The 22,922-nt window shown below is 40.1% G+C and overlaps 3 protein-coding genes across 6 annotated transcripts; all 3 read right to left on the bottom strand.

Annotated features, from left to right (window-relative positions):
• Window positions 1-1,363: 1,363 nt before the first annotated feature.
• LOC125307050 (olfactory receptor 1D2) lies at window positions 1,364-3,116 on the bottom strand. The gene is made up of 2 exons (XM_048262785.1): window positions 3,000-3,116; window positions 1,364-2,610 (listed from the first exon to the last, which is right to left on the bottom strand). The coding sequence occupies exons 1-2, from the start codon at window positions 3,028-3,030 to the stop codon at window positions 1,688-1,690; spliced, it is 954 nt and encodes a 317-aa protein (XP_048118742.1). The 5' UTR covers window positions 3,031-3,116; the 3' UTR covers window positions 1,364-1,687.
• Window positions 3,117-8,120: 5,004 nt separating this feature from the next.
• Window positions 8,121-9,905, bottom strand: fbxo36b (F-box protein 36b). The gene is made up of 4 exons (XM_048256625.1): window positions 9,797-9,905; window positions 9,479-9,581; window positions 9,143-9,315; window positions 8,121-8,604 (listed from the first exon to the last, which is right to left on the bottom strand). The coding sequence occupies exons 1-4, from the start codon at window positions 9,890-9,892 to the stop codon at window positions 8,347-8,349; spliced, it is 630 nt and encodes a 209-aa protein (XP_048112582.1). The 5' UTR covers window positions 9,893-9,905; the 3' UTR covers window positions 8,121-8,346.
• Window positions 9,906-16,459: 6,554 nt separating this feature from the next.
• Window positions 16,460-22,916, bottom strand: agfg1b (ArfGAP with FG repeats 1b). 4 transcript variants are annotated; one of them, XM_048247934.1, is made up of 12 exons: window positions 22,393-22,916; window positions 21,793-21,886; window positions 21,463-21,578; window positions 21,230-21,368; window positions 20,716-20,872; window positions 20,227-20,349; window positions 19,520-19,664; window positions 19,349-19,428; window positions 18,728-18,823; window positions 18,276-18,428; window positions 17,234-17,328; window positions 16,460-17,124 (listed from the first exon to the last, which is right to left on the bottom strand). In XM_048247934.1, exons 1-12 carry the CDS (start codon window positions 22,557-22,559, stop codon window positions 17,065-17,067), a joined length of 1,425 nt encoding a protein of 474 aa, XP_048103891.1. In that variant the 5' UTR covers window positions 22,560-22,916; the 3' UTR covers window positions 16,460-17,064. The 4 variants fall into 4 exon arrangements, with proteins under 4 accessions (XP_048103891.1, XP_048103901.1, XP_048103909.1 ...); XM_048247944.1 differs by having other exon boundaries at window positions 18,276-18,413; XM_048247952.1 differs by lacking the exon at window positions 20,227-20,349.
• Between the last annotated feature and the right edge of the window lie 6 nt (window positions 22,917-22,922).

The raw sequence follows: 22,922 nt of genomic DNA, 5'->3' as shown, positions 1-22,922 counted from the left end.
TATCTCTGTCATGTAGCATAATCATACAATAAGCCTTTTTGTGCCATAAGGCCATCGAGTATGAAAAAATGGAATGTTCGGCACAGTCTGCAAAGGGTTAATGCCACCTATACTTTGTTTTCTTTCATTTTAAATGTGAAATTACAGAAGTTATTTGGAATGTAAACATTTGTCTTTTAACTCAAAAAACGTAGTAGTAGAATTAGTGATATAACCTGACACCACAAAACTAAACAGCATAGAGATTGGAGTTCATTCTCAGTTAATTTGGAGAGCAATTTGAAGAGAATCCCTTGGAAATCCAAATCTTTCTTATTTCCATCCTCCCTCTCTCCTTACTGCTCTCGCCCCCTCACAGCTGTTCTGTGTGCTCATATTTCAATAAATGTTAATGGATGACCCTTTAAAAACCCCCTTGTATAACAAGGGTTTGGTCAGCTGTCTGGCACATTAGCATATTGAAAGGATGGGCAGGTCCATGCAATACAGCACTGTTGCGAGGGAAGTATAGGGGGATCTGTAACTGCATGAATAAGAGAAAAGCTGTGCAGGCCCCGGGAAGCTGGCTGAGGTAAAGTGACAGAAAAGCTGCTGTTGGTCTTCACATGTTCACACATGAGAAATGCACAGATAGCACTGGTAATAGTGCAGCACTCATGGGTCACTGTTGTAGTTGTGCTGTTGGTCTTCACATGTTATAATTGAGAAATGCACAGATAGCACTGGTAATAGTGCAGCACTCATGGGTCACTGTTGTAGTTGTGCTGTGCTGCATGGTCTGTACCTTTAAGATGATGCCTTTATGAAAGCAATAAATGTAACCAGAACGATAATTTTACCTGGATGTGTTTCATGGTATTTAACAGGTGTTTGTGTGTGTGCACGCTGTGAGAATAATCATATTGGGATATACTGCAGTCCACCTTTGCCACTGCCAGTGTGCAGGGTCAATTCCTCTGTTCTAAACAGATGACATCAGGGGGCAGATTTGTATATAATGGAGCTTTATATGTCATTAAAGGCACAAAGTAAGGGAGGCAATGGGAATTTAAAAAAAATACAGTTTTGCTATTCTAACAGAAAAAAATTGATCTACTTCATAGGTGTGCAAATAACATACGGTTAATGGTCGTTCTAAATTACGTAGGACAATGGGAAATTCAACCAAGCAATTCAATAAAGCAAATTACTTCATGGACTTCAAGAATCACTGCATTGGGAAAAAGGCAAATTGGGATGATAATAGAAAGTCCAAAAAAGGAAGGACTCAGCATTTCCAATAAGAATATTATATTTAATATAATAATTATTTATTTTATATTATATAATATAATCAAAGCAAATAAAATACATAGGTGCAACTCATATATAATTTCATAAATATTTTAAACAGTACTGTAATAGGCTTAACAGCAACAAACATTCACGTAAAGAAGCCTTGAGAACATTTTCTGAATGGATCCTCACACTTTTCTATTCAGTTAGGCAACAGAATAAAGTCTAAGTCTGCTAATGTTTATTATACAACCATTTACAATACTAAAACTTCAGTATAGCTCCTTTCATATGTGCCTCTCTCTGCTGTCCTCATGTCACTCTGCTCTCCTCACACTGTCAGAAAACTAATAAGGGCTTGTGTATTGGCTATTGTTTTGGATGCTGTATCAACAGTGGTGCTTGGAGATGTTTATAGGCAGCTTGTGGGGGCTGCAAGTGTTTTGGACATACTCCTATCACACCAGTTCCACAGAGGCAGCAGAAACTGAGGGAGGAACATTGGCAACTGAGACCAAATGTCATAGCAACGTAGTCCATACACAAATGGACTTATGGACTGGGCCACCAACAACATCAAAAAGTTTACTATGCTTCCAGTAAGGTCTAACGGCACCCGTGCTATGATGATGAACGTTGGGAGAATGTGAAGACTCAGCTGTAAGGTGTGGATGCAGATGGTGCGTTGCCCCTTCTTGTTGGAGCCTGAGAAGTGTCCTGCCTTGCAGCCCTCCACACAAATGGCCACATAGCTTACAATGAAGAGAAGAGAAAGGAGGCACAGCAACGCCAGGCTAGACACTCGTGCTGCAAAGCCATCCAGTGCGGTGGAGCAGAGTGTGTCGGGCACCACCACATATTCCCATGGAGACTGAACGCAGGCTAGTATAGTGAACAGAACTGGGTTAAGGAGTGCCACGATCCAGGCCATCAGCATTGCGCAACAGCCCCAACGGCGGAGCTCTCGGTAGTGCAACGGGCAGCAAACGGACAGGGAGACATTAATGGCCATCAGGGTGAGAGTGATCACAAGGCAGCGGCCGAGGGCCACTTGCACATCGAAGATCAGCCAGCACACAAGGCGAGGGACTGTAACTTGGCGTACCCGGAGGCCGTGCAACATTGCCCCCACCACATTAAAGCCTGTCACACAGGCACAGTGCTGACACAAAAGGATGTAGTAACTCTTCTGCTTGAGAGCTCTGGTGCCAAACACAGTCACCAGAATTAAACAAGTGAGTAATCCAGTGACCAGGAAGGCTCCTAAGAACACATAGGTCTTTATTGTGTCGAGTGTCTTCAGTTGTTCCAGAGTTGTTGAGCTGTTTGTTAGGCCTAAAACAACAACGTTTTTTTTAATAGTTTGAACTATACGTTGGAACTGAAATTGAAATGATATTCAATCAGACAGAGTTGGCACAGTGTAAGATCCCCTTGCTGCTACCACCACATTCAGAACCTGAATAAATTTGAAACCACTAATGAAACCACTAACCACTAATTTTTCATACATTTTCACATAGGCTACATTTCTTCAGGACTACACAGTGCATTTAGTTGTCCTGCATGCATCGAAATAGGTGCGATGGATGATCAACACATAGGCTACAGTGAAAAGGTGACAAACACATTTAAATGAACATAAACATGAGAAAGTGACAAATTATCTGAACAAACAACAGTGACAAATTGGTGCATATACTGATATTTTAATTGAATCTCACCTGCTTGAACGCTGCCATTTGAACTTCGCATGATTCACCTTCAAACGCGTATGTTTCTTGTAAATCTATGACTCGTCCAGGAATTGACCCACACAAGAACATTCAGACGTACGCTGAGGCTGACTGCCCATTTGCTATTAGGCTACAGCCTTTGTGCTTTTCGGATAGGCTATACTTATTCATGAAGCATGTGATGTGTTATGTGATGTAGGCTAGCCTATGTTAGATCATTCCATTAGCACAGTGATTAGGCTAACGTCGGGTACAAAGTGCTTTACATAAAATAATAAACAGAACACAAATTAAATGTCTAAAAACAATAGGCTACAAGTAAGACCATATGGAATGGTAAGCTCCTTTTTGGAGCTAAATGTTACAAAGACCAAGGAGATGTTCATTGACTTCACTAAACGTGGAGGAAGCAGGACTGCAACTACAATCCATGTGTGTTTCCGTCACTCTGTCTCTTTAGTCCAGTCATTTTATGAAAAAAGGTTGAACAAATGGCAACAGAAGAAAACTTAACTGATTTTGTATTCTCAATATGTCCTGAGTAAGGGGAAAAAAGCCCCGAAGAATCCCAATAGGGAAAGTTAGAAAGATAGCCTATTCATGCGCCTACAGTCTTTTTGTCACGCAAATAGGGGAAAAAAATAACCTTCACATAATCACCATGCAAATTACTGAGTTGATTACTTACTTCAAGACAAACAAAATATCTATTATACGTTTTTTGAAATTGTTTGTTAACATGGGCAGAGAGGGCATAATGTAATTACGTAGCCTATAATACCACAACGGAGCTAATAGTCCAGGGCCCACTTCCCCGAAAGCATCTTAAGCCTAAGAGCGTCGTAAAGTCCCTCTTACGAACGTCTTATTTGCCGATATGTCAAACTATTCTGGCAACGTCTCGTTTAATAACTTGATTGCATCTTTGTCCGCTTTTCATCACATTATTATGACCATTAAATGTAGGCTATTTTGCACGCTAAAATCTGATTCATCACAGGTAAACACAATAAAGAATGGGAACGTAAATTGGATTATGTATTCTAAATTGTAATTCCTCTGTAGGCTATGTCCTGTTGGTGACCTCAGTGAGAAGTACTGTTAAGACGCTCTTAGCCGGTAACGAGTACTCTGGAGCACTCGTAGATCTACGAGTGTTTTCACGACGCTCTTAAGCTACGATGGTTTCGGGAAACAGTCGGCAAATCTTAAGACGTTCGTAAGAGGGACTTTACGACGCTCTTAGGCTTAAGATGCTTTCGGGGAACTGGGCCCAGGCAAAGTAAGGTCTGACCCAAAACTAATTGCAACATAATTTATTTTCACATTTTTATATTTCAATTGGTGATCTAAACACCACAGTAAAAGACCATGAAAATCCAGTTTGTGGAAATATGTTATAATGAGGGTTGCTTTATGCATTATTCTTCAGCAAATAATGACAAAACTGTAATTAGAATGTTGTAGAATACACATTCTAAAGAATATCTGACCCCATCTAACTTAACATGGAATTTTAGAATCTTGCATTGTTGAGGAACATTCTTTCATTTTCAAAGAGTGAATTTCTTTGGCTTATTTCAGACTGGTTTGTTGCAAAATTGGTGTCTATTTTTACATTTTGGCCCTTTGAATCAATGGAAATGGTTGCTGACTCTTTAAATAGAGCCAGTGTGTTTTTGCATGTAAGTGTTCCACAATGTTCAATCTGTACAAACACATAGTTAAGCATTATTCAGCCTAGGAAAGTGTTTTTGGTGTTTAATCTGATTTAGAGGTCACTGAAACATACAGTATATCACACTAAAGTATCAGTCCATCATTTTCCAAGACTTGGACCTCTTGCCCAGGGGTTGACTGATATACTGTCTGTCTAATCAGAGGGGCCTGTATGATGCCCCTTTACTTTGCACAATTTTGTCTAAAACAATAATCAGACAGCACAGTATGTTTGTTAGTGAATGCAGGAAAATTGTGAAGGCAAAGTTGATGGGATAACTGCTGTTAGCCTCCAAAAAAGTGACAATGTTGACATGTTAACAAACAATTTCAAAAAACTTATAATACATTTTTTGTTTGTCTTGATGTAAGTAATCAACTCAGTAATTTGCATGGTGATATGTGAAGGTAATTTTTTTCCCCTATTTGCATGAGAAAAATACTGTAGGCGCATGAATAGGGTATATTTAGGTCTTTTTCTAAACTTTCCCCTATTGGGATTCTTCGGGGCTTTTTTTTCCCTTACTTAGGACATATTGAGGATACAAAATCAGTTAAGTTTTCTTCTGTTGCAATTTGTTCAACGTTGACCCCTATTTTGGCTTAAAATGACTGGACTACTTCGCTCTGATTGGTTTTTGGCCTCTCCTATTGCGTCCGAGGCATTTTGATCGGCGTCCATTTTGAGAACGCCCTTTGGAAATGGGCTGTGAACGAACCTTCCCCAGACCCACTCTCAGTTACGACTGAGAAGGGTCTGGTTTTAACCGGGCTACGCCATATCTGTTCCTGTGTCACATTTTGTTCATGATGTATTACTTTTAACCAACGCTAATTTAAATGAAATGAATGAATTTAAACTACAAACACTTTGCAATTGCTATGTTTTTATTTGTTCAACTTTCCAACGAACGGTTCGTTAACTATAGCCTACATCATTAAAAATGTCTGAACTGTACCAGGTAGGTGTCTCAACTGTAGCCTACTCTATAGTTGACACAGTCAAGACAAAAATGCACCTTATGTTTATGAGCTATTTGTGGAAAATATAAACTACTTATGGGTATTATTGATTGATAATATTTTAGTCTAGGCCTATAAGCTAAGGAAATGGCATGTGGAATGTCATGTGGCAAATCACTTATTTTCAGTATCTATTTTTTGTTTGATTTTGCGTGGGCAAAAAGTGTCTCAACTGTACTCAGTCTACACTTTTGCGTTCATTCAATATCTATTTTGGAAGTAAAATGGAAAATGGACCTATGACTTCTAAAATTGTTTTTATGCGTCGCAAACGGGACACAGTTGTGTGCCTGTGTAGCCCCCTGTAACAAAATTATCTGGACAGTAGGCTACCTAAGGTCTGAACTAGATTTTATGAAACATTTTCACCGGGTTGGAACAGTAGCCTATGTTTAAACATAGAATGCGCTCGGGGTTGGCCGTAGGCTAGACTTCTGTTTGCTGACAAAACATCAAGTTCTAACTGCGCATCATGTGAGCCTATTATTAAGATGCAAACGATGTTGACATATTTCACATGTAGGCCTAGAAATCACATTTCAGTGATTTGTTTTCACTAAGGATAACAATTACGGATCTCATTGAATATCCACATGTTAAAAAGGAATGCGACTAATGTTGAAAATTGCAGCCTTTGGCTAGCCTAGGTATCTAGCACTTTGAGTCCCACAGTTTTGAAAACGAACGTTGTTGTTTTAGGACATGTTTGAGCATGCCTGTAGGCAGCCACTCTGAGTAGTCAAAGGTGATTCAAAACGAGTCAGAAAAGTCGAGACAGGACCAATCGTCAAAATTTCGGTGTCCACCACTAGTTCATCCAAAACAAACCAGAAAAGGGACTCAAAGTGCTAAATACCGGAATTTTCCTTTAACTTTTTTTTCCATTGACTTTATATTGTGTGTAGTTCACACATGGACAAGTTTATTTAAAGGCGCAGTCAGAGATTTTATGCGATTTCTAGCCCAACATTTTTTTTTGTCACAGCAATCGTCTCCTTACCAACGCTATCATCCCATTACACCTTGAAAAAAGTCATAACACAATATGGACTGCAGAAATATTCGCGAGCTAGGCTAAACACTAATTTGGTAGCGAAAGCAAGACATGACAAGACAGAAGACAGTGTTCATTGGAAAAAGAACACTCCCTTTTCAAAAGTTTGCACGTTACACAAATCATTGACAAGACATACGAACAAAAACACATAAGAACAGCAGGGTTAGGCCTATGTGAATAAGTCACATTAAGTTTAGTAGTGTGCGTGCATACTCTGCAATGAAATAAGATGCACAATGCATATTGCAGTATTTTTCTGAACTGTGAAAAGAAACATGGTGCATAATCGTCGTTTTTAATCTCATGCATTGTTGTTACACCCCTACCTCGTAAAAATCAAACTATTTCAAGCACTGCAATGTTTTTGTAGAGTTCATTTTGTAGTAAACAAACGTGGGTACAGTATAAAATAAAAGAGTTTAAAGAAAAAAAGTGATACAACAACATTCTCTGGTCTCAACTAAGAAATTACATAAAAGTACATAGAAAAACATTTGAGAAAAACATAACTGAGGTGAGCATTAAAGGGACACCAGGCAAGCTTGATGCTTTTTCTCTACGAAACTCCCCCTCCCTCGGTCTGAAGCTCTTTTCCTTTTCTTTGCATCTTCCGTCAAGGGTTTTCGCTGCTTCTTTGCTGGCTCTGCAATTATACACACGTTTGCAACAATCGCTAGTGTTTCGTTAGCCTGCCTTTGTGCTGTATGCAGGATGTAAACTGATCCTGCTTCGGTCGGCGGGTAGGATACACCGAACTTGCAAGTGGGATATTCTTCTTACAGGCAGTAGGGGCGGGCGAGAGAGTCTTTATTCGCCCTGTAATGAGTCATTTAACCATATACTGACTTACGAAGATGATTAATTAACACGAAAACGTTGCCTGGTGTCCCTTTAATAACCATTTGTATGAAAATAAAAACTTTCCTTCAAAATGATTTCTAGAAAAATCTGAAAATGACTACATAAACATTGATAAACAGACTGGAGCAAACAACATCTCAGACTCAGTCACTCTGAAGTGGTGTGCACGCCAAATTCTCTTGTGATATGGCTTAAAAGGACACCAGGCAACGTTTTCGTGTTAATTAATCATCTTCGTAAGTCGATTACAGGGCAAATGAAAGCTCTCTCGCCCGCCCCTACTGCCTGTAGGAAGAATATCCCACTTGCAAGTTCGGTGTATCCTACCTGAGGCAGGCTAACGAAACGCTAGAGATTGTTGCAAACGTGTGTATAATGGCAGAGCGAAGAAGCAGCGAAAACCCTTGACGGAAGTGGCAAAGAAAAGGAAAAGAGCTTCAGACCGAGCGAGGGGTTTTGTAGAGAAAAAGCATCAGGCTTGCCTGGTGTCCCTTTAAAGGTGAGGATTTCAACCTGTTCATAAACGAATGCAATGTTCAGGATACAGAACCAGTGTATGCAATTTCAAAACATGATGTAGAAATCACCTTAACTATTTTTGTTATGGTGATCTATACTATACATATGCTCCAGTTAATCTTTTCTGTACGATATGTATGCAAAGAACAGGGATTCTCACTCCAGGGTAGTACAATCCCCTCGGTCATTGTCACTTATGTAGCTCAAACTTGGAATAGTGTGCTCTGTCCTATCTTGGCAATTTTCCTCCTCAGTCATTTGTCTTCGCCGACTTATTTGCTTCTGCAGCTGAAGCTTACTGGTAAAGAAAACAGTTTTCCATCCTAGCTCACTGGCCAACATCTCCACACCAGCGGGAACTGTGTTGTAGTGAACCCTGAAAGTGTGTTCCCAAAATTCATTTGAGCCACACAACTAGACAAAAACAAAAAAGCACAGTAGTCAGAGTGGGACAAAGAACCACATCAGTCTGAATGGGACAAATAACCAGACAAAATGTCTTTGAAAAGAGAGGATAAATTGGCATTAAATAGGACAAATTCATAGCAGCTATTCTAAAAATAACAAGGCCTAGCCTACTCTGGTCCTGCTTCACCTCAGTGGTTCTCAACCGGTGTGTCGTTACAGGTGTGCCATAGAATTTTGAGGAGCCCAATACATTTCTACAGGCTTGAAATACACCTTTTTGTTGAGCAGAATAAAATTATGTTGAAGTCATAACTCACCTTACTCATGAACACTCATGGAAGAAATATGGGCAAATGAGAATGAAGGCCCGGCTGTAATAGCCTAGTTGTTTGTGACATTCATCATAATCAGTAGCCTAGCCTGGCCAATTGGTGTGCCTTTGGCATTGTGGCTTGACCTCTGATGTGCCTTAGACCCAAAAATGTTGACCTTATCCTATCTCTTCCCCTTAAAGTGTAGTAGGCTACCGATATTTTGTTGTCACCTTTCTGAAAGCTTGAGAAGTTTGTCCAAGTTGTGCAATGTCTTCTAAATTGAGATAGGTCATGATCCGAAGCAGGAGTCGTCTGGGAAGGCGTTCCAGGTAATCGAAGTGTCCCTCACATAGCGCTAGAGTATGTTGCATGATGCGAGAACCGAATACCACTCGAACCTGGCCTGGAGACAAACGTATCATGGTAAAGTAGGCCAGCCATGAAATGGATCTTTGCTCGACATCACAAAGTGAAGTGTGGCCCGTCGAGTCCTCACGAACTAGAATAGGCCTATGCCTACGTTAACAATTGCAATTTCAGCTAAACATAATAGGTTATAACGTTACTCTGTAACATGCTGTTCTCCAGATAATCTGAGTGTGACTCCCTGAATTCTCCAGGTTTTGTGCTTTCGCTTCTCAAAGAAATCTTCCACCATCTCCAAATCACCTGCAAAGCACGATGGTCAACGTTAAGTGACACTTGTTATGAACTGGAAATAAAAGCTATCCGACATAACGTTAATTTTATGCGATGTTGAATGTTTTTGCTAAGATAATGGGGAAACATTAGCTTCAGGCGAAAACAGCGAGTCATGTCACTGTTGGCACTTCATGAGATGGAAATTTTAGCCTACATAGATGTTGGCGATCACAAAAACTCACTTCTGATTTTGCTATTTGAAGATGAAAGTAATCCTTCATTGGAGCTGGCCCTTGTCCGCTGATTTCGAACAAAGTTTCCCCCATAAGACTCGCCATTTGTAAAGACGCACCAGTGACTATAGCAACGGGGCAGGGTGACCTAATCCTTCGTCACGCCCAGGCTGTGCCGGCTATTTTTTTTTACTGTGTCTATGGCTAAAACGCAAGTTAGCTACCTTAGTTAGGCTGATAACCAAAACAATTGTGCATTTTATGACTAAAGCATGAAAGTTTCACCATATAATCTTCACCCCCTAAGGTTTAATTTCAGACGTGGAGCCACTTCAGATATAACCTCTGGGGCTAGATATTTGCTGTATAATATACACATCTTTGAGGAGTAAAATATTTTTACAAATCATTCCAGAATTCTACTAACATTCTAATCACATACAAATGTGATTTCTTTTTTCACCTTTAGACCTACAGTATACTGCTATGCCTATAGATAGATTAGATAGATACATAGTGGAATGGTAGATAGTAAATAATATGATAAAGAGCAATTTAAAAAAGACACAAGTATTTGTCTCAACAATGTTTTCCTTTTTTAATGTCATATCTTTATTGGCTGTGTCCAGGCAAACAGTCTCCTGAGCAAGAGCAGAAGGCAGCCTTCTTGCACCTGCAACGCATAGTTCACCCTTTTTTGCAGCCACAATGGATCGGTTAATAACAGCCATGGGATGCCTCTGGAAGAGTGGTCTAGAATGGCTGCCATCCTGTCTCATCCTTCACCCATACTTTGGCCTATAGGACACTGACTGGATCTGCTCCCTGCTATCTTTAATGATCATGATATTATATCCCCAACCGCCCACTGCACTGTAAAAAATGATTTCCCTTGGTGTTATCTTAACTTCTATTCTTTTGTCAAGTTGACTATGATTCATCATTGTTCAAATAACTTAGAAAACTGGTGTTATTGTCCCATAAACTAGTGGCACAGTTGATACAAAGCAGTTAGGGATTATGGGTAAATGCTACTTTCCTGTTTATAATGTTTCTTTTTGCTCATTACTGTTTATTGTGGCTTTTTTGGATTTGTATGAGGTAGAACAACTGATAAGCAAAATTACTGTAAGAGTTTCAGAGTATTGTCAGGATTACATACCCTGGAAATCCAGAGTTCTCGCGAGAGGATAATTTGAATTGTCTCTGCAAGAGACTCCGGCAATGAGTAATGATGCATGTTACTTTTACCCCTTGCATCTTGTGTAACCAATCACATCGGTGTATCTGGTATAGGCGGGCAGGAGGCGAGCTAAACAAATGATGGCAGCGCTGCAACAAATTAGTCAGTAAACATTGGTCATAGTGTTATCCAATTGCGTCGAAGTCCAGAATCAGTCAGTAAACATTGGTCGTAGTGTTATCCAATTGCGTGCAGTGAGATTTTCAAATGTATGCTTGGTGCTGCCCCTCGAGTTGGGCCAGTTTCTAGATTATCAGGGTCTGGATTTTCCAGTCTAAGGATTACCAAGGAGAAGACCATTATTAAAATATATAGAATATTTTAGAGAGTAGACATATCTCCTTTCCGGGTTCAATGCAAAATTGATTACTTTCTCAATTAGCTTTGACCTGCCCACTTGGAGGTGTCACAAAGTTGGGCACTCAATGCTTACTTGCATTATGTGTCTGTGTACTTCCTCCTGGGATTGATTTTATCTTCACCTTATATGGTGGTGGTTCTTGGACTTTATATGTTTACTATGCATATAATGGATATGAAAGCTGTAGCAACTGGATTGATAGTTGTAAAAAGAAAGTTTATATTCATGATGTCAACACTGCACAACTAAGTGTATATACATCTGTTCCTGACTTCTGATGATGTTGTGTCAACCAGACATAAACACTAGGTCAAATTCAAGACTCTTTTCCTCAGTGGTTCCTTGTTAGTGGAATGAGTTGCCCAGTGCTCTCTGTTCCTGAGATAGTTTTGGGTCTTTCAAGAGGGGTCTAAAGGCATATCTGTTCAACATTTAGTTTATTAAATCTTTCTTATGCATTATGGTTTGGCCCGCTTAATATGTTGCTGAAGTGCAGCCTTTGCGGGTGGGATGTTCTCTAAAGCTCTAGATTTCTTTGCAAACAGGTTTTCTGGCCGCATTCACCTCCATGATGTCACTTGTCACAGCTGGAAGGATTATTGGTGCTTCACTCCCCTCCCTGAAGGACATTTACACCACCCACCTCACCCGCAAGGCGACCAAAATTGTGAGTGATGCAAGTCACCCCGCTCACAATCTGTTTGATCTACTGCCCTCTGGGAAGAGGTACAGAAGCCTGCGCCCCCCGCACTACCAGACTCACCAACAGCTTCATACACCAAGCCGTAAGGATGCTGAACTCTCTCCCTCCTCTCCCCCCTCCACCCTCAGCTACATAACATCCTGGACATTGGACCCAAAAATGGCCGCCTGCACTACTCCACTTGCACACTTACACACTTGTACACTTTACAACTGGTGTTGTTGTCCTGAAACACAACACTTCTGCTGCTCTTACATAACTTGCACCACTATGCCACTTTCTTCTTACTTAGGTCAAACAGAACTACCCAAGCCTTTTATTGGCCTGAATTTGCACTAGTATTTTTATTGACTGTCTATGCACAATTTCAACCACATTTTGCTGCTCTTATTTTTTCATTATTATATGTGCCCTCTTATTTACTTATTTACTTACTTTTTTGTTTACTTGAATGTTATGTTTGTCTGTGGACCTAAATTGGTAAAATATGTCTTGTCTTCACCGTGGGATAGTGAGAAACGTAATTTCGATCTCTTTGTATGTCTGGAACATGTGAAGAAATTGACAATAAAGCTGACTTTGACTTTGACTTTGACTTTGACTTTGACTTGTCCTATACATTAGCACTTTAAAGCGCTCCAGCAGTTCACTCTGATCATTCTTCAATTGCATGAGCTCATTGAAAGCTTCAGTAACTTCTGTGAATGATTTCCCTGTCTCGTTTGATGTCATTGGTATCAAGGACCAGCAGATCTTGGCTCTCTTCAAGAAATGGGTTACCCATCTCCTCAATCACTGTTATGAGGGACCTAACATGCTCCCTGTGCTGCTCAAGGCTGCTCATGGTGATGGTTTTCAGGTTGTGGTGACCTTCCATTTTCAAATTCAATAATTATTCTGGCAATTTCAGGGCCGGGCCCCCGCCACCATCCAGCGTTGCAGTGCCCCGGGATTCTCTGTTAGTCGAACTGGTCCACCAGATCCTTTGATGAGTGCATTGTTCTGTTCATGACACTGGTCTATTGCAATGGCTGAGAACTTGTTTCATGTCTTATGCACAACGAACCTCCCAGCATGGAATTCTTTCAGGATTGCTGGGTGTTTCTTTGAAATGTTTGTAGCCATGGTGGTCTGTGTTGAGCTTGGTGTTTGATGTTTTCTCCATCGAAGATTATAGACATCAATGCAAAAAGTGATGGTGGGGACAGAATCATTCTGACTACTGGGATGGAATGAGCTGTCAAAGTGAAACTTAGAATCAAAAATCTCTTTGCGCACCACTTATGCTGCTCTCACCAAATGCATAGCATCACTCATGATCGTGGTCACAGGCCTTCATGAGAGCATCTCTGATATCCTCTTGAATGTTAGAAGTGTGTCTCTCACCTGCATGAGCCCTTAAGTCTGGTTATACTGTACATCTTGCCTAGATCTATATATCTGTTATAACTTTATAAAGTAGGCAAATTTCCAATATTAATGAAGGAACAGTGCTTAATACATTAATAAAATGTGCAATAGTACTGCCTCATGTGCTATTACTACTACGTCTTACTATAGGCAACCTTGCATTTTTTTTTATTTATTATTATTTGCCATTCTAACTTACAAATAGTTTTTTTTATATATTTAATGATCAGAAAAATCACTTCATTTAATTTGCCAAACTATAGGTCTAAAAATGTTTTTGTCATCTGGTGTCAACGCTGGCGACTATGCCGCTCCGTCTGGCATTTTTTGTCTTATTGTCTTTTTATTTACCACCACAGCTCTCAAAATGGTTCATATAATACCCACCAAGCCTCTTCATGTCTCCACAACGATTGTAGACTGCACCTTTTTAGCAGCAATCTGGGTTTTGAGGCTGGAACGATTATTTGCCATCACTTTGGCCTTGTGCTCACTTTTTTGACGGATTGAGATCCGCTCTAAAATGTTGATATTGTTCTCTGTTAACCATTTCTTGCCTTGTTTGGCTGTATGTTTTGGATCATTGTGTGGTTTAATGTTCAAATGCTGCCTTTTGGGGCAGCCATGGCCTACTGGTTAGGGCTTCGGCCTTTGGGCTTGCCGGTTCGACTTCACTAATTCACAGACTTGGATAAATGCAGAGACCAAATGTCCCTCACAGGATCAAAAGATATACTTACTTACTAACTTACATAGGCTTCTATTGGGGCAGGTCTCTCGGCACACTGCCTGATCTTTTCCTCCTAATCTTAATGTAGCCTCTTGTTTTAGTGTTACAGTTTACTTTGAGAAAGTCACCAGGTCCCCCCCAGTTGAAAAACATCCCAAAATAATAATTTTCTCATCCCCACAATTGAAACGGACATGGTGTCATTTGGGTTTAATGCTTCCTTTTTTTATGCCAATCTCAGGCCATGTCCCTGGGTCAAAAAAATCCAGCGAAAGCTAAATTATTTGTCCAGGTGTGCCCTTATAAAGGTTAAGCTGAGTTGTGCATGTTTGGAGAAGAGTGGAGAAGAAAAATAGAATGAGAATTCTTTCATCAACTCTGTGGTGGTGTCTGGTGGTGTCTTTTACTTAATGGGCATATTTATTGAAGTAATCTAAAAGTAATCATAAAGTAATCAGATTACGTTACATGTTTTTGGTAATCCAACTGATTACGTTACTGATTACAAAAATGGCCATGTAATTTGTAGTCAGTAATGGATTACATTTCAAAGTAATCTGACCCAACCCTGCTCTTGCGTCTTCATATAAACAAAGATTTCCCCCTGAGAATGCTCGTCTAAACGCAAATAAAAATGAAGACGAGACGCCACTTCTGCGTCTTCTCTTTTCATCGTCACCGTACAGCAAATATCTAGCCCCAGAGGTCAGATCTGAAGTGGCTCCACGTCTGAAAATAAACTTCAAGGTGTGTAAAAACACTGAACAAAATTTCATGCTTTACTCATTAAATGCACAATACTTCTCATTATATGAGCTTAACCGCTCCACTACCTCTGAAATTTCAGAAATAGAGTTTAGACCTTTTACATGTCTATGGTTTGGACCCGGTCCGTGGAACGCCTACCAGTTAAATTTTCTATTACGAAACTTAAAAATGGGAAATTGAAAAATGTAATTCAATTTCCTAACATTGTGTTTTTTGTTCACCAGGTAGGCTAAATACGCAATTAAGATTTTAGAGTAATTTTTCTGATTTTGCATATGTGTTGAGCTTGACAGAAAATTGGATAATAAAAAAAAAATTGAAAATCGGAAAGGTTCTGTTTCTGCATGGGCCTCTAGGCTGCAGGAGAAGCCAAGCCCCTCCCAACCCTCGTCGTCATTCCAGTGGCTGCGGGCAGACCTGGCTCAAGTGTTATTTTGATTACTAAATTTTATATAGGCCTACCCAAATGTACAACAATTTAGTGCTGAACTTGAGTCCTTTCTTGAAATTGTTAAAAGATTGGATAACAAAAAAGCTACAATATTGCTTAAACATTACAATAATGTGCTTGTTAATTGTCTTTTTTCTTTTCCTGTTTTTCTTTTCATTTATTTACTTATTAATTGTTCTTTGTTTTGTGCAACTTGTAATTTTATTTTGTATAATTGTAACTGTACTGTTTCACTTTTGTATTATCTTCATTTGTATATTTGTATTATGTCTTTAATAAAGCAAAAAAAAAAAAAAAAAAAAAAAGACTTGGCTCAAGTATGCATTACAGTCATTTTACAGTGTGTGGGCCAGACCTGGGCCACCAGCAAATTCTTTAGGGAAATAGATGTGACCCAAGTTCTGTTTAGTATGTCTCCTAAACAAATGTTGCACTGGAAGTAAGAAATACATCAGGTCATATAGTTAAAAAACGTTTAATATATTTATACATATATTTATATATGTACATACTGACTTAACGTCCATAATAGTGTGCTTCGTACAGTCAAAAATGCTTTCAGGGTTATACATCGTAGAACATTTTGCCTTAGCTGTCCAGATAATAAGCAGTTTGTAAGAGACCATACATTTCCTCCTGGTACGTTCAGAACATTTGCTTGTCCATCATGTTAATACTATAACAGTGTCCTGACAAGCTGAAAATGGATTCTCATAATGAGTTTCTGACCTCTTTCAGGCAGGAAGTAGGTCAAGTGGTTGATATGAAAGGCCTTTAAAGCAACACCAAAGAGCTTTTTATACCTTAAAATAATGTTTCCAAAATCGTTTCAGTGGTTCATCAACTCGTAACAGGGTGAACGGCAATTCTGCATTCACTTCGCGGCCCTCTATCGGCTATAACCGCACTATGTTTGCCAGATCGGGTAGCGGATCTGTAGTTCGATGGAATGAGACATAAGAAACTACAAATTTGACTTGCATCTGATGTCGCAATACATCGTACTTTTATAATTCATGCAAAATATTCTACCTTGTCTGTGGACATTGTTATTTGCAAAGCCGGTGCTGGATAAACAAATAGCGTGCGTGCGACAGAGGGAAAGTTCTTTGGTGTTGCTTTAATATGTGGGTTTTATTTTTACAAAATGAAATGAGGTTCCCAATGTAGAACCATTATATCTGACCACTTTTAAAAGTACATCTCTTTACTGTCTTCTCTGTTCTCTGAGCACAGTTTAATATGTACAAAGTGTGTGCTTAAGAGGATTGCAAATATTGATATGCAATAGGAGCTTACTTTCTAAGCATATAAAGTAACTTGAATTGAAGCTACATAACAAATACGTATATCTTCATGACATGGCAGTGAGTTCAAAAGGTGTTTTTTTCTCTTTTCCCAAAACACTACAAGAAAGGGAGGCTTCCCTCTGGACTTGCATCACAGGGCTTTTTCCCCCTTTAAAACAATAAGACACTCAGTGCTGTGCATCTAAAAATCTGCCTTTATAGATTTAACTTCTTGGTGTTTGGAGTACGTGGTGACATGGAATGTGTGTTTTAGTGTATGTGAGTGCTTGGATGTCACGTCTGTGCTTTTGCATTGGGAACATCACAGGAAGGGGTTTGTGGAAGAACCTCCTGAGGGGTACGACCCTGCGGGGACACCTCCCTGCAAGAGGAAACAAAAAGAGCAAACATACAGTACTCATCAGAGAATTCAGTCAGTCCTTCAGAAGACCATCACAATCACATGATCTTACTCTGACCATAAAGCTCACCGTGAATGGATTGTTGGACATGCCAGGGGCTGAGATCCCCTGCCCATAAGAGGTCATGGGAGGTTTGACCTGTCCATAGACTGGAAATCCAGTGCCTAAGGGGGAGTAAGGGGACATGAAATGTCACATTATGTCAATTAGCCACCCAGCTACCACAAATCAAGACTGTTTTGATTTGGTTTTGGAAAAAATGTGTACCATCTGTACCAGTGTACCATGTGTGTAAGAGTACAATGCTTTAACGCACATATATGGAGGCCGGAGACAACATTTATTCATTCTTGATTAAATAGCTCAAAAGTTAGACATTGTTTCTTTGTTGTGTTTCTGTTTTTTTTTTTTTTTTTTTTTTTTACTGTTTTTGGTATGCTTTTTAAGAAGTTTTGAGCCAAGCTACCTACCAATCTAAGACCTGAAAATACATTTACATTAGTGAACTTTAAGGGGAAAGCTGATAAACTCACATCATTCTGACTAGTTGGAAACTAGTCAACTAGTCAATAAGAACAATATTTCCAGAAATAATTAAGTTGAGAAGCTTATTTTTTTATCAGTGCAAACTGCATTTGTTTGATTATGGCCATTGGAAGCAAAGTTTTTTGGCGGTTATTGAGATAGCTTGCTAATTTTAGATAAAACTACTACCTACTGCTGCTTTAAGTGACCTACTATTTTAGCTACGTTCTCTGAGTCCAAACCCCCTCATATCTTGTTACATGATGACCGTCCGTCAGTTCTAAATCAGAGAGACACACATCCGACCTTTTAGACAGACCTACAGAACCTCAACAGGATTAATGAAGCTCTTAGGTTGGGTCACCTAAAACTTAGACAGACATGTAGAGCACACCTGTCCTCTTAGAGTTGTGTTCAGCCTGTGGCCGTTACGGGTGAAATCTGCAGCTGGCTATGCAAATAATCAACACAACACTTACCAACAGATGAACACAGCAGATGAACATTAGCTACTACCACTGGTAAATTATGTCGTACTTCATCTTGTCATCTTGTGCATCTTCCTAAGTACATCCCTAGAACTCACCATTGGGCTGTTGGTGGTATGCAGAGGGCTGAGCGTAGGGTGCCTGGCCTGGGAAGGGCTGCTGGAAAGTCCCACTGAAGCTGGTAGGGAGGCAGTAACTGGTGGCGTTCCCGAATCCTGCTGGCATACTCATAGAGCCTGTTCCAAATGAGGCTGTGACATTCAGACTGATATCAACGACACCGAAGCACTTATTTGTTTCTTTCTCACAGCTCTATCCTTTCCCCCATTCATTTTAAAGTTGATCAAATGCTGAAAGTGCACCAAATATTACCCAACACTATATTAAATATTACCCAACACTGTTGTAAATCCTAATAGCCTGCCTCATTCAATGAGAATGTGTAGGTTCATATAATAAAGCTTATTTACTGTTGTTATACTGCTGTGGCAATTGGGGATACAATATATTTGAGGTACACAAGATATGTTTGCCAAAGGCCATTTTGTACCTGGAGCTGATGCTCTGCCATTACTCTGGAAGGGGTTGGTGGACATAGGCTCAGGGGCCATGCCAGCAGCTATAAATGGGTTTGTGGATGGAGCAGCTAAAAGAAAAGAAAGACACATCTATAAGATAGAAGAAACCAGTTAATTAACACTCAGATAATCAAACCAAAAAACTACTGTAAGAACAACAATCAATTCGGTTTATGCAGTAGTCCTTTAAAACTATGGCAACATTATCAGCCAGCTAATCCATTTCTGGTGGAGCGTCAGCTGTGTTGTTTAATTTTGTAAGGTAGCCTACCACCGGTAGATTAAGTGACAGAACAGATTGATATAGTAAGTAGTTAGTTAAAGTAGTAGTAGATAAAGTGGATATAGCATTCATTTGTGATAGATTTTTGTTTTTGTGAGTGATTAAGAGGATGAAGAAATCTTGGTGGTGAAGGGAATGGAGAGCCAGGCGCTGAAATTCAAAAGATTTAATTTCCTTTCCTATCTATAAGGCTCTGTATAAACCCAATTAAATAAAAAAACAAGTTTAAGATAACTATACCAACTATACCAATACTATTCAGAGTTCGGGGTTATCACAACCAAACTTGAAAATAAATGTGTGCCCTCACCAACAAAACCTTTCTGCATGACAGGAAGTGGTGGCTGGGTGGGCACTGAGGTGGCACCTGGTACTGCTCCAAACATACTCCTGGATCAGCAAGACAACCACGCTCAAAATCAAACCAAGTGACAGCAAGGATGCATCATGAGCATCACTCTCACTGTGTCGTGACACTTACCCCTGAGCAGCGCTTCCTGTGGGGGCCGAGGAACTGAGGGCACTGTCTAGCTCAGCCAGGGCAGCGTAGCGGTCCTCAGCGGATGTGACGGGTGGAGTGGGTGCCGAAGCCATGTTAGAGAGGGAGGGCACGGACACCCTGCCACCTGCACATAGACAAACACATACCATACAGTCAGTAGAGGAAGTAGAGAGTATCAGACAATGGTGTTGTTATATTTGCTAACTGTGCAGGCTGTTTAATCTTAAGTTATTTACAATACAGGGGGTAGGTGTTACATGCTTATTACCATGGAAATACTGCTTAGGTTATCGATAAAAAGTTCATAAAGAGTGAATTAAAAATAAATAAATAAAGACAATTAAAAAGTTGTGATATCTGTTTAAATGTATATAATCATTTTAGCAAGAGTGTGCAATATGGATGTGTATGTTATTTCTTTATGTAAGATAATATTATTTTTGTAACATTACCATGCTGATTTGCCAGAAACAAAGCCATATTGTTACTCTGCTACAAGCTCTAACTGATTGCACATGGCAATCTTTTTTTTAACACCAGCAGAAATTAATGGATGCAGCAAATTACATATATTGACATGCAATGTGGTATTACATACAATAAACAGACAATTAATGTTGAAGGGAACCTCTGCACTGTGAACAGGGTGTCAGGTGGGGGTTCTGGGTGTCATGTGGAGATTATACCTGTATGACAGGGATGAGTGAAGGGCTGGGAGGGGGGTGAGGTACCAAAATATGAGGACGAGGACCCACTGGAATTTCCAAATGAGTCAAAATTGGCAAAGTCTGAGTTTGAGCTACTTTGCGCTGCAGCAGTCACAAACATGAGACATAAAACCAAAAGTGAGGAGAAAAGCAGAACAAAAAACACTGAAGTAAAGCAACTGAAAACTAGACAATGAAACCAAGCTGGTAACATACATGTGACCTTTAATGCATGGTTGTGTATGCATTTACAAAGGTGGCCATGTGCAATGCTAAGCAATTTCAGGAGATCAGACATCCTTGTTTGCACAGCTCAACAAGTAAATCAAACAAATAAAGGAAAAACAAAGGCGGCAATGGTTTGTTTTGATTTAATGTAATATATCATGGGCCAATTGCTTTTTAGATGTGTTTAAGTGAATAGGACATACCAAGCACGCCTACTACAGGTCAGAAACAATACAATACCTGAAGGGCAGTTGAAATTGGCAAAGTTTGCAAAGTTGGTGGAGCCTGCTGTCTGAGAGGGTGGAGTTGCAAATATGTCTCCACCGAGGTCAGAAAGGAGGTCAAACTTTTTCTCTGACTGAGGCTGGACACGGCTGATTGCCGGGGACTGATTAAGCTATAAGAGAAATACAAGTGGAGAGAGAGAGAGAGAGAGAGAGAGAGAGAGAGAGAGAGAGAGAGAGAGAGAGAGAGAGAGAGAGAGAGAGAGAGAGAGAGACGGAGAGCACTTAAATTATTCAGTATGGCTGTGGATCGACAGTATGTAAACAATATGAAACTGTCCTCAATGCCTCTGAACCACAAAGTCCTTCTTCACTTTTTACACTGATGTTTTGGTGAAACCTCATCCTGGACAACCCTGGTCCTGTCTCAGCTTGAATGAATCCTGACAGGAGGATGCTTGTCTGCATAGCTTTTGGAGAATAAATAAAGTGCACACTATCAGCAATGGTAGAGCCATGAGAGTTAATACCTGGTTGGACGGAGTCTTGCTCAGGTGCAGGGTTTTGAGAGGCTGCACCTCAGGGGTGCTGCTTGTGCTGCTGGCAGAGGACCCAGAGATTGAGGCCTGGACAGAAGCGATGACTTTGGCCTGTTCAGGGGGGACATACCTGCAGCCAAACAAAGGAAAGATAGACCGGAGAGGTGTGTGTAAATTGCCATGATGATACTGAGAATTGGTGCAAAGGTGCTCACACAGCTCACCATCTTTTCTTTTCATATTTTTCTTGGAGGAACTCCTTGACCTTCTGTGGTTCACGGAAGTCTGGGATAGCAGAGCTTCTGTCATCATAAAGCCCAAGCCAAATGTGTTTACAAACCTGCACCATGCAGTAAATATGTGGTAGGGATTAATTAAATTATAGAGCAATGGCAGAAGAAAGTGGAAAACATCTGAAGAACCGAGAAATACTGCAAAACTGCATGAGATTCTTGTGTTTGGCAATACCACAATAACAGCATGCTAAAAACACAACCTATAGCACTTGAGTATATTAAATGCTTGATCTCTCGGTATGTTAAAATATGCCATACCTCATTGCTGTGTTTCTGTAAGAAGTCAATTTCATGTTGTGTGAATGTTGTCATAGAGATGGACTTCACACGATGCGGTGGGTTGAGGCCACGCCTTGGGGAGACAAGACGAGCATTACGCAAACTGTTCAATCAACACTGCATATCTTGACGGAAAAGTAATTATAGCACATTTTCATCATTGAAGTGACTCTTTCACGTGCTTCAGCCTCATTAGTTTGCAGTTTTTCTCAGTCGAAACTGCATGGCTCTAACTGCATTTCGAGTAGCAGAGAAAGTTTTTACAGACCAAGATGCACAAGTCAAAAACGTAGCCAAAAAGCGTAGGTGACGACAGCATGCAATCCTACCATCTCATTTAATTTAGCAAATCTAAGCAAGAGCGACTTTCTGTTTGCAAGTCGCAAGTTATGCCTATTCAACATTTTCTGTAGGCTAGGTCACCCGTCAGGTTATAACTATTATGTAGGCTATGACTATGAAATGGGTAATCCGTTATGGCTGACTAACGCTACTGTTCACTGATGGAGACATCTCCCTAGGAGGGGTGATGATTAACGAAACATCAGCAACAGGCAACTAGCCTTGTTTATAACTTACAGAATCCCGGAACAGGTGGTACAAACAAAAGAGCCCACTGTCATGTTAGCGTAGGTTGGGCCGCGCTGGTCGCAATCAAAGCATTTCCTATTGGCAGGCAAGCTAGTCATTTCTCGGAGCATCTTCAAATGCTTCTCCTCCTGTTTTCTTTTCGCACTCGCCGCCATGACCAATGTAGCGCTGGTCGTCGCGGGAGAGGATGGTGCAGTAAAATAACTTGTTAAATTTAGCGCATAAACAGACCAAACATCAATCTTAACACCATCCACCGCAGTCTTCCAGGCACAGCTATCGCTCAGAATTCCTTCTTCTATGGAATAGTTTTGCTTTCCAGATTGGTACCGCCACCCGCTGTATTGGAGTGCGTCATAAGAAAGACAAGTTCTACCATTTTCTGCTATAGCCTACCAAAAGTAGCCTACTTTGGGTTCACCTTCTTGTTTCCATGATTGTATTTTGATATATTGGTATATTTCCACGAACGTATCGTTAGATTGTATCAAAATATAGGCCTACCAGTAAATCCCAGA

The sequence above is a fragment of the Alosa alosa genome, chromosome 1, assembly GCF_017589495.1.
Source record: "Alosa alosa isolate M-15738 ecotype Scorff River chromosome 1, AALO_Geno_1.1, whole genome shotgun sequence".
Taxonomy (NCBI): domain Eukaryota; kingdom Metazoa; phylum Chordata; class Actinopteri; order Clupeiformes; family Clupeidae; genus Alosa; species Alosa alosa.
The sequence above is the reverse complement of the archived record's forward strand: the minus strand, read 5'-3'. Positions and strand labels throughout refer to the sequence as shown.

What these genes read in the sequence shown, in the direction of transcription:
- LOC125307050 (XM_048262785.1), bottom strand. Translation starts at nt 3,030, where the DNA reads ATGCGAAGTTCAAATGGCAGCGTTCAAGCAG. An exon ending in AAATGGCAGCGTTCAAGCAG is followed by an intron (nt 2,611 to 2,999) that starts GTGAGATTCAAT and finishes TTGTTGTTTTAG; the next exon opens with GCCTAACAAACAGCTCAACA.
- fbxo36b (XM_048256625.1), bottom strand. Translation starts at nt 9,892, where the DNA reads ATGGCGAGTCTTATGGGGGAAACTTTGTTCGAAATCAGCGGACAAGGG. An exon ending in GGAGAACAGCATGTTACAGA is followed by an intron (nt 9,316 to 9,478) that starts GTAACGTTATAA and finishes GTTTGTCTCCAG; the next exon opens with GCCAGGTTCGAGTGGTATTC. An exon ending in CTTCTCAAGCTTTCAGAAAG is followed by an intron (nt 8,605 to 9,142) that starts GTGACAACAAAA and finishes GTTTTTGTCTAG; the next exon opens with TTGTGTGGCTCAAATGAATT.
- agfg1b (XM_048247934.1), bottom strand. Translation starts at nt 22,559, where the DNA reads ATGGCGGCGAGTGCGAAAAGAAAACAGGAGGAGAAGCATTTGAAGATG. An exon ending in CACTCATCCCTGTCATACAG is followed by an intron (nt 19,665 to 20,226) that starts GTATAATCTCCA and finishes GTCTATGTGCAG; the next exon opens with GTGGCAGGGTGTCCGTGCCC. An exon ending in CATGCAGAAAGGTTTTGTTG is followed by an intron (nt 18,824 to 19,348) that starts GTGAGGGCACAC and finishes CTTTTCTTTTAG; the next exon opens with CTGCTCCATCCACAAACCCA.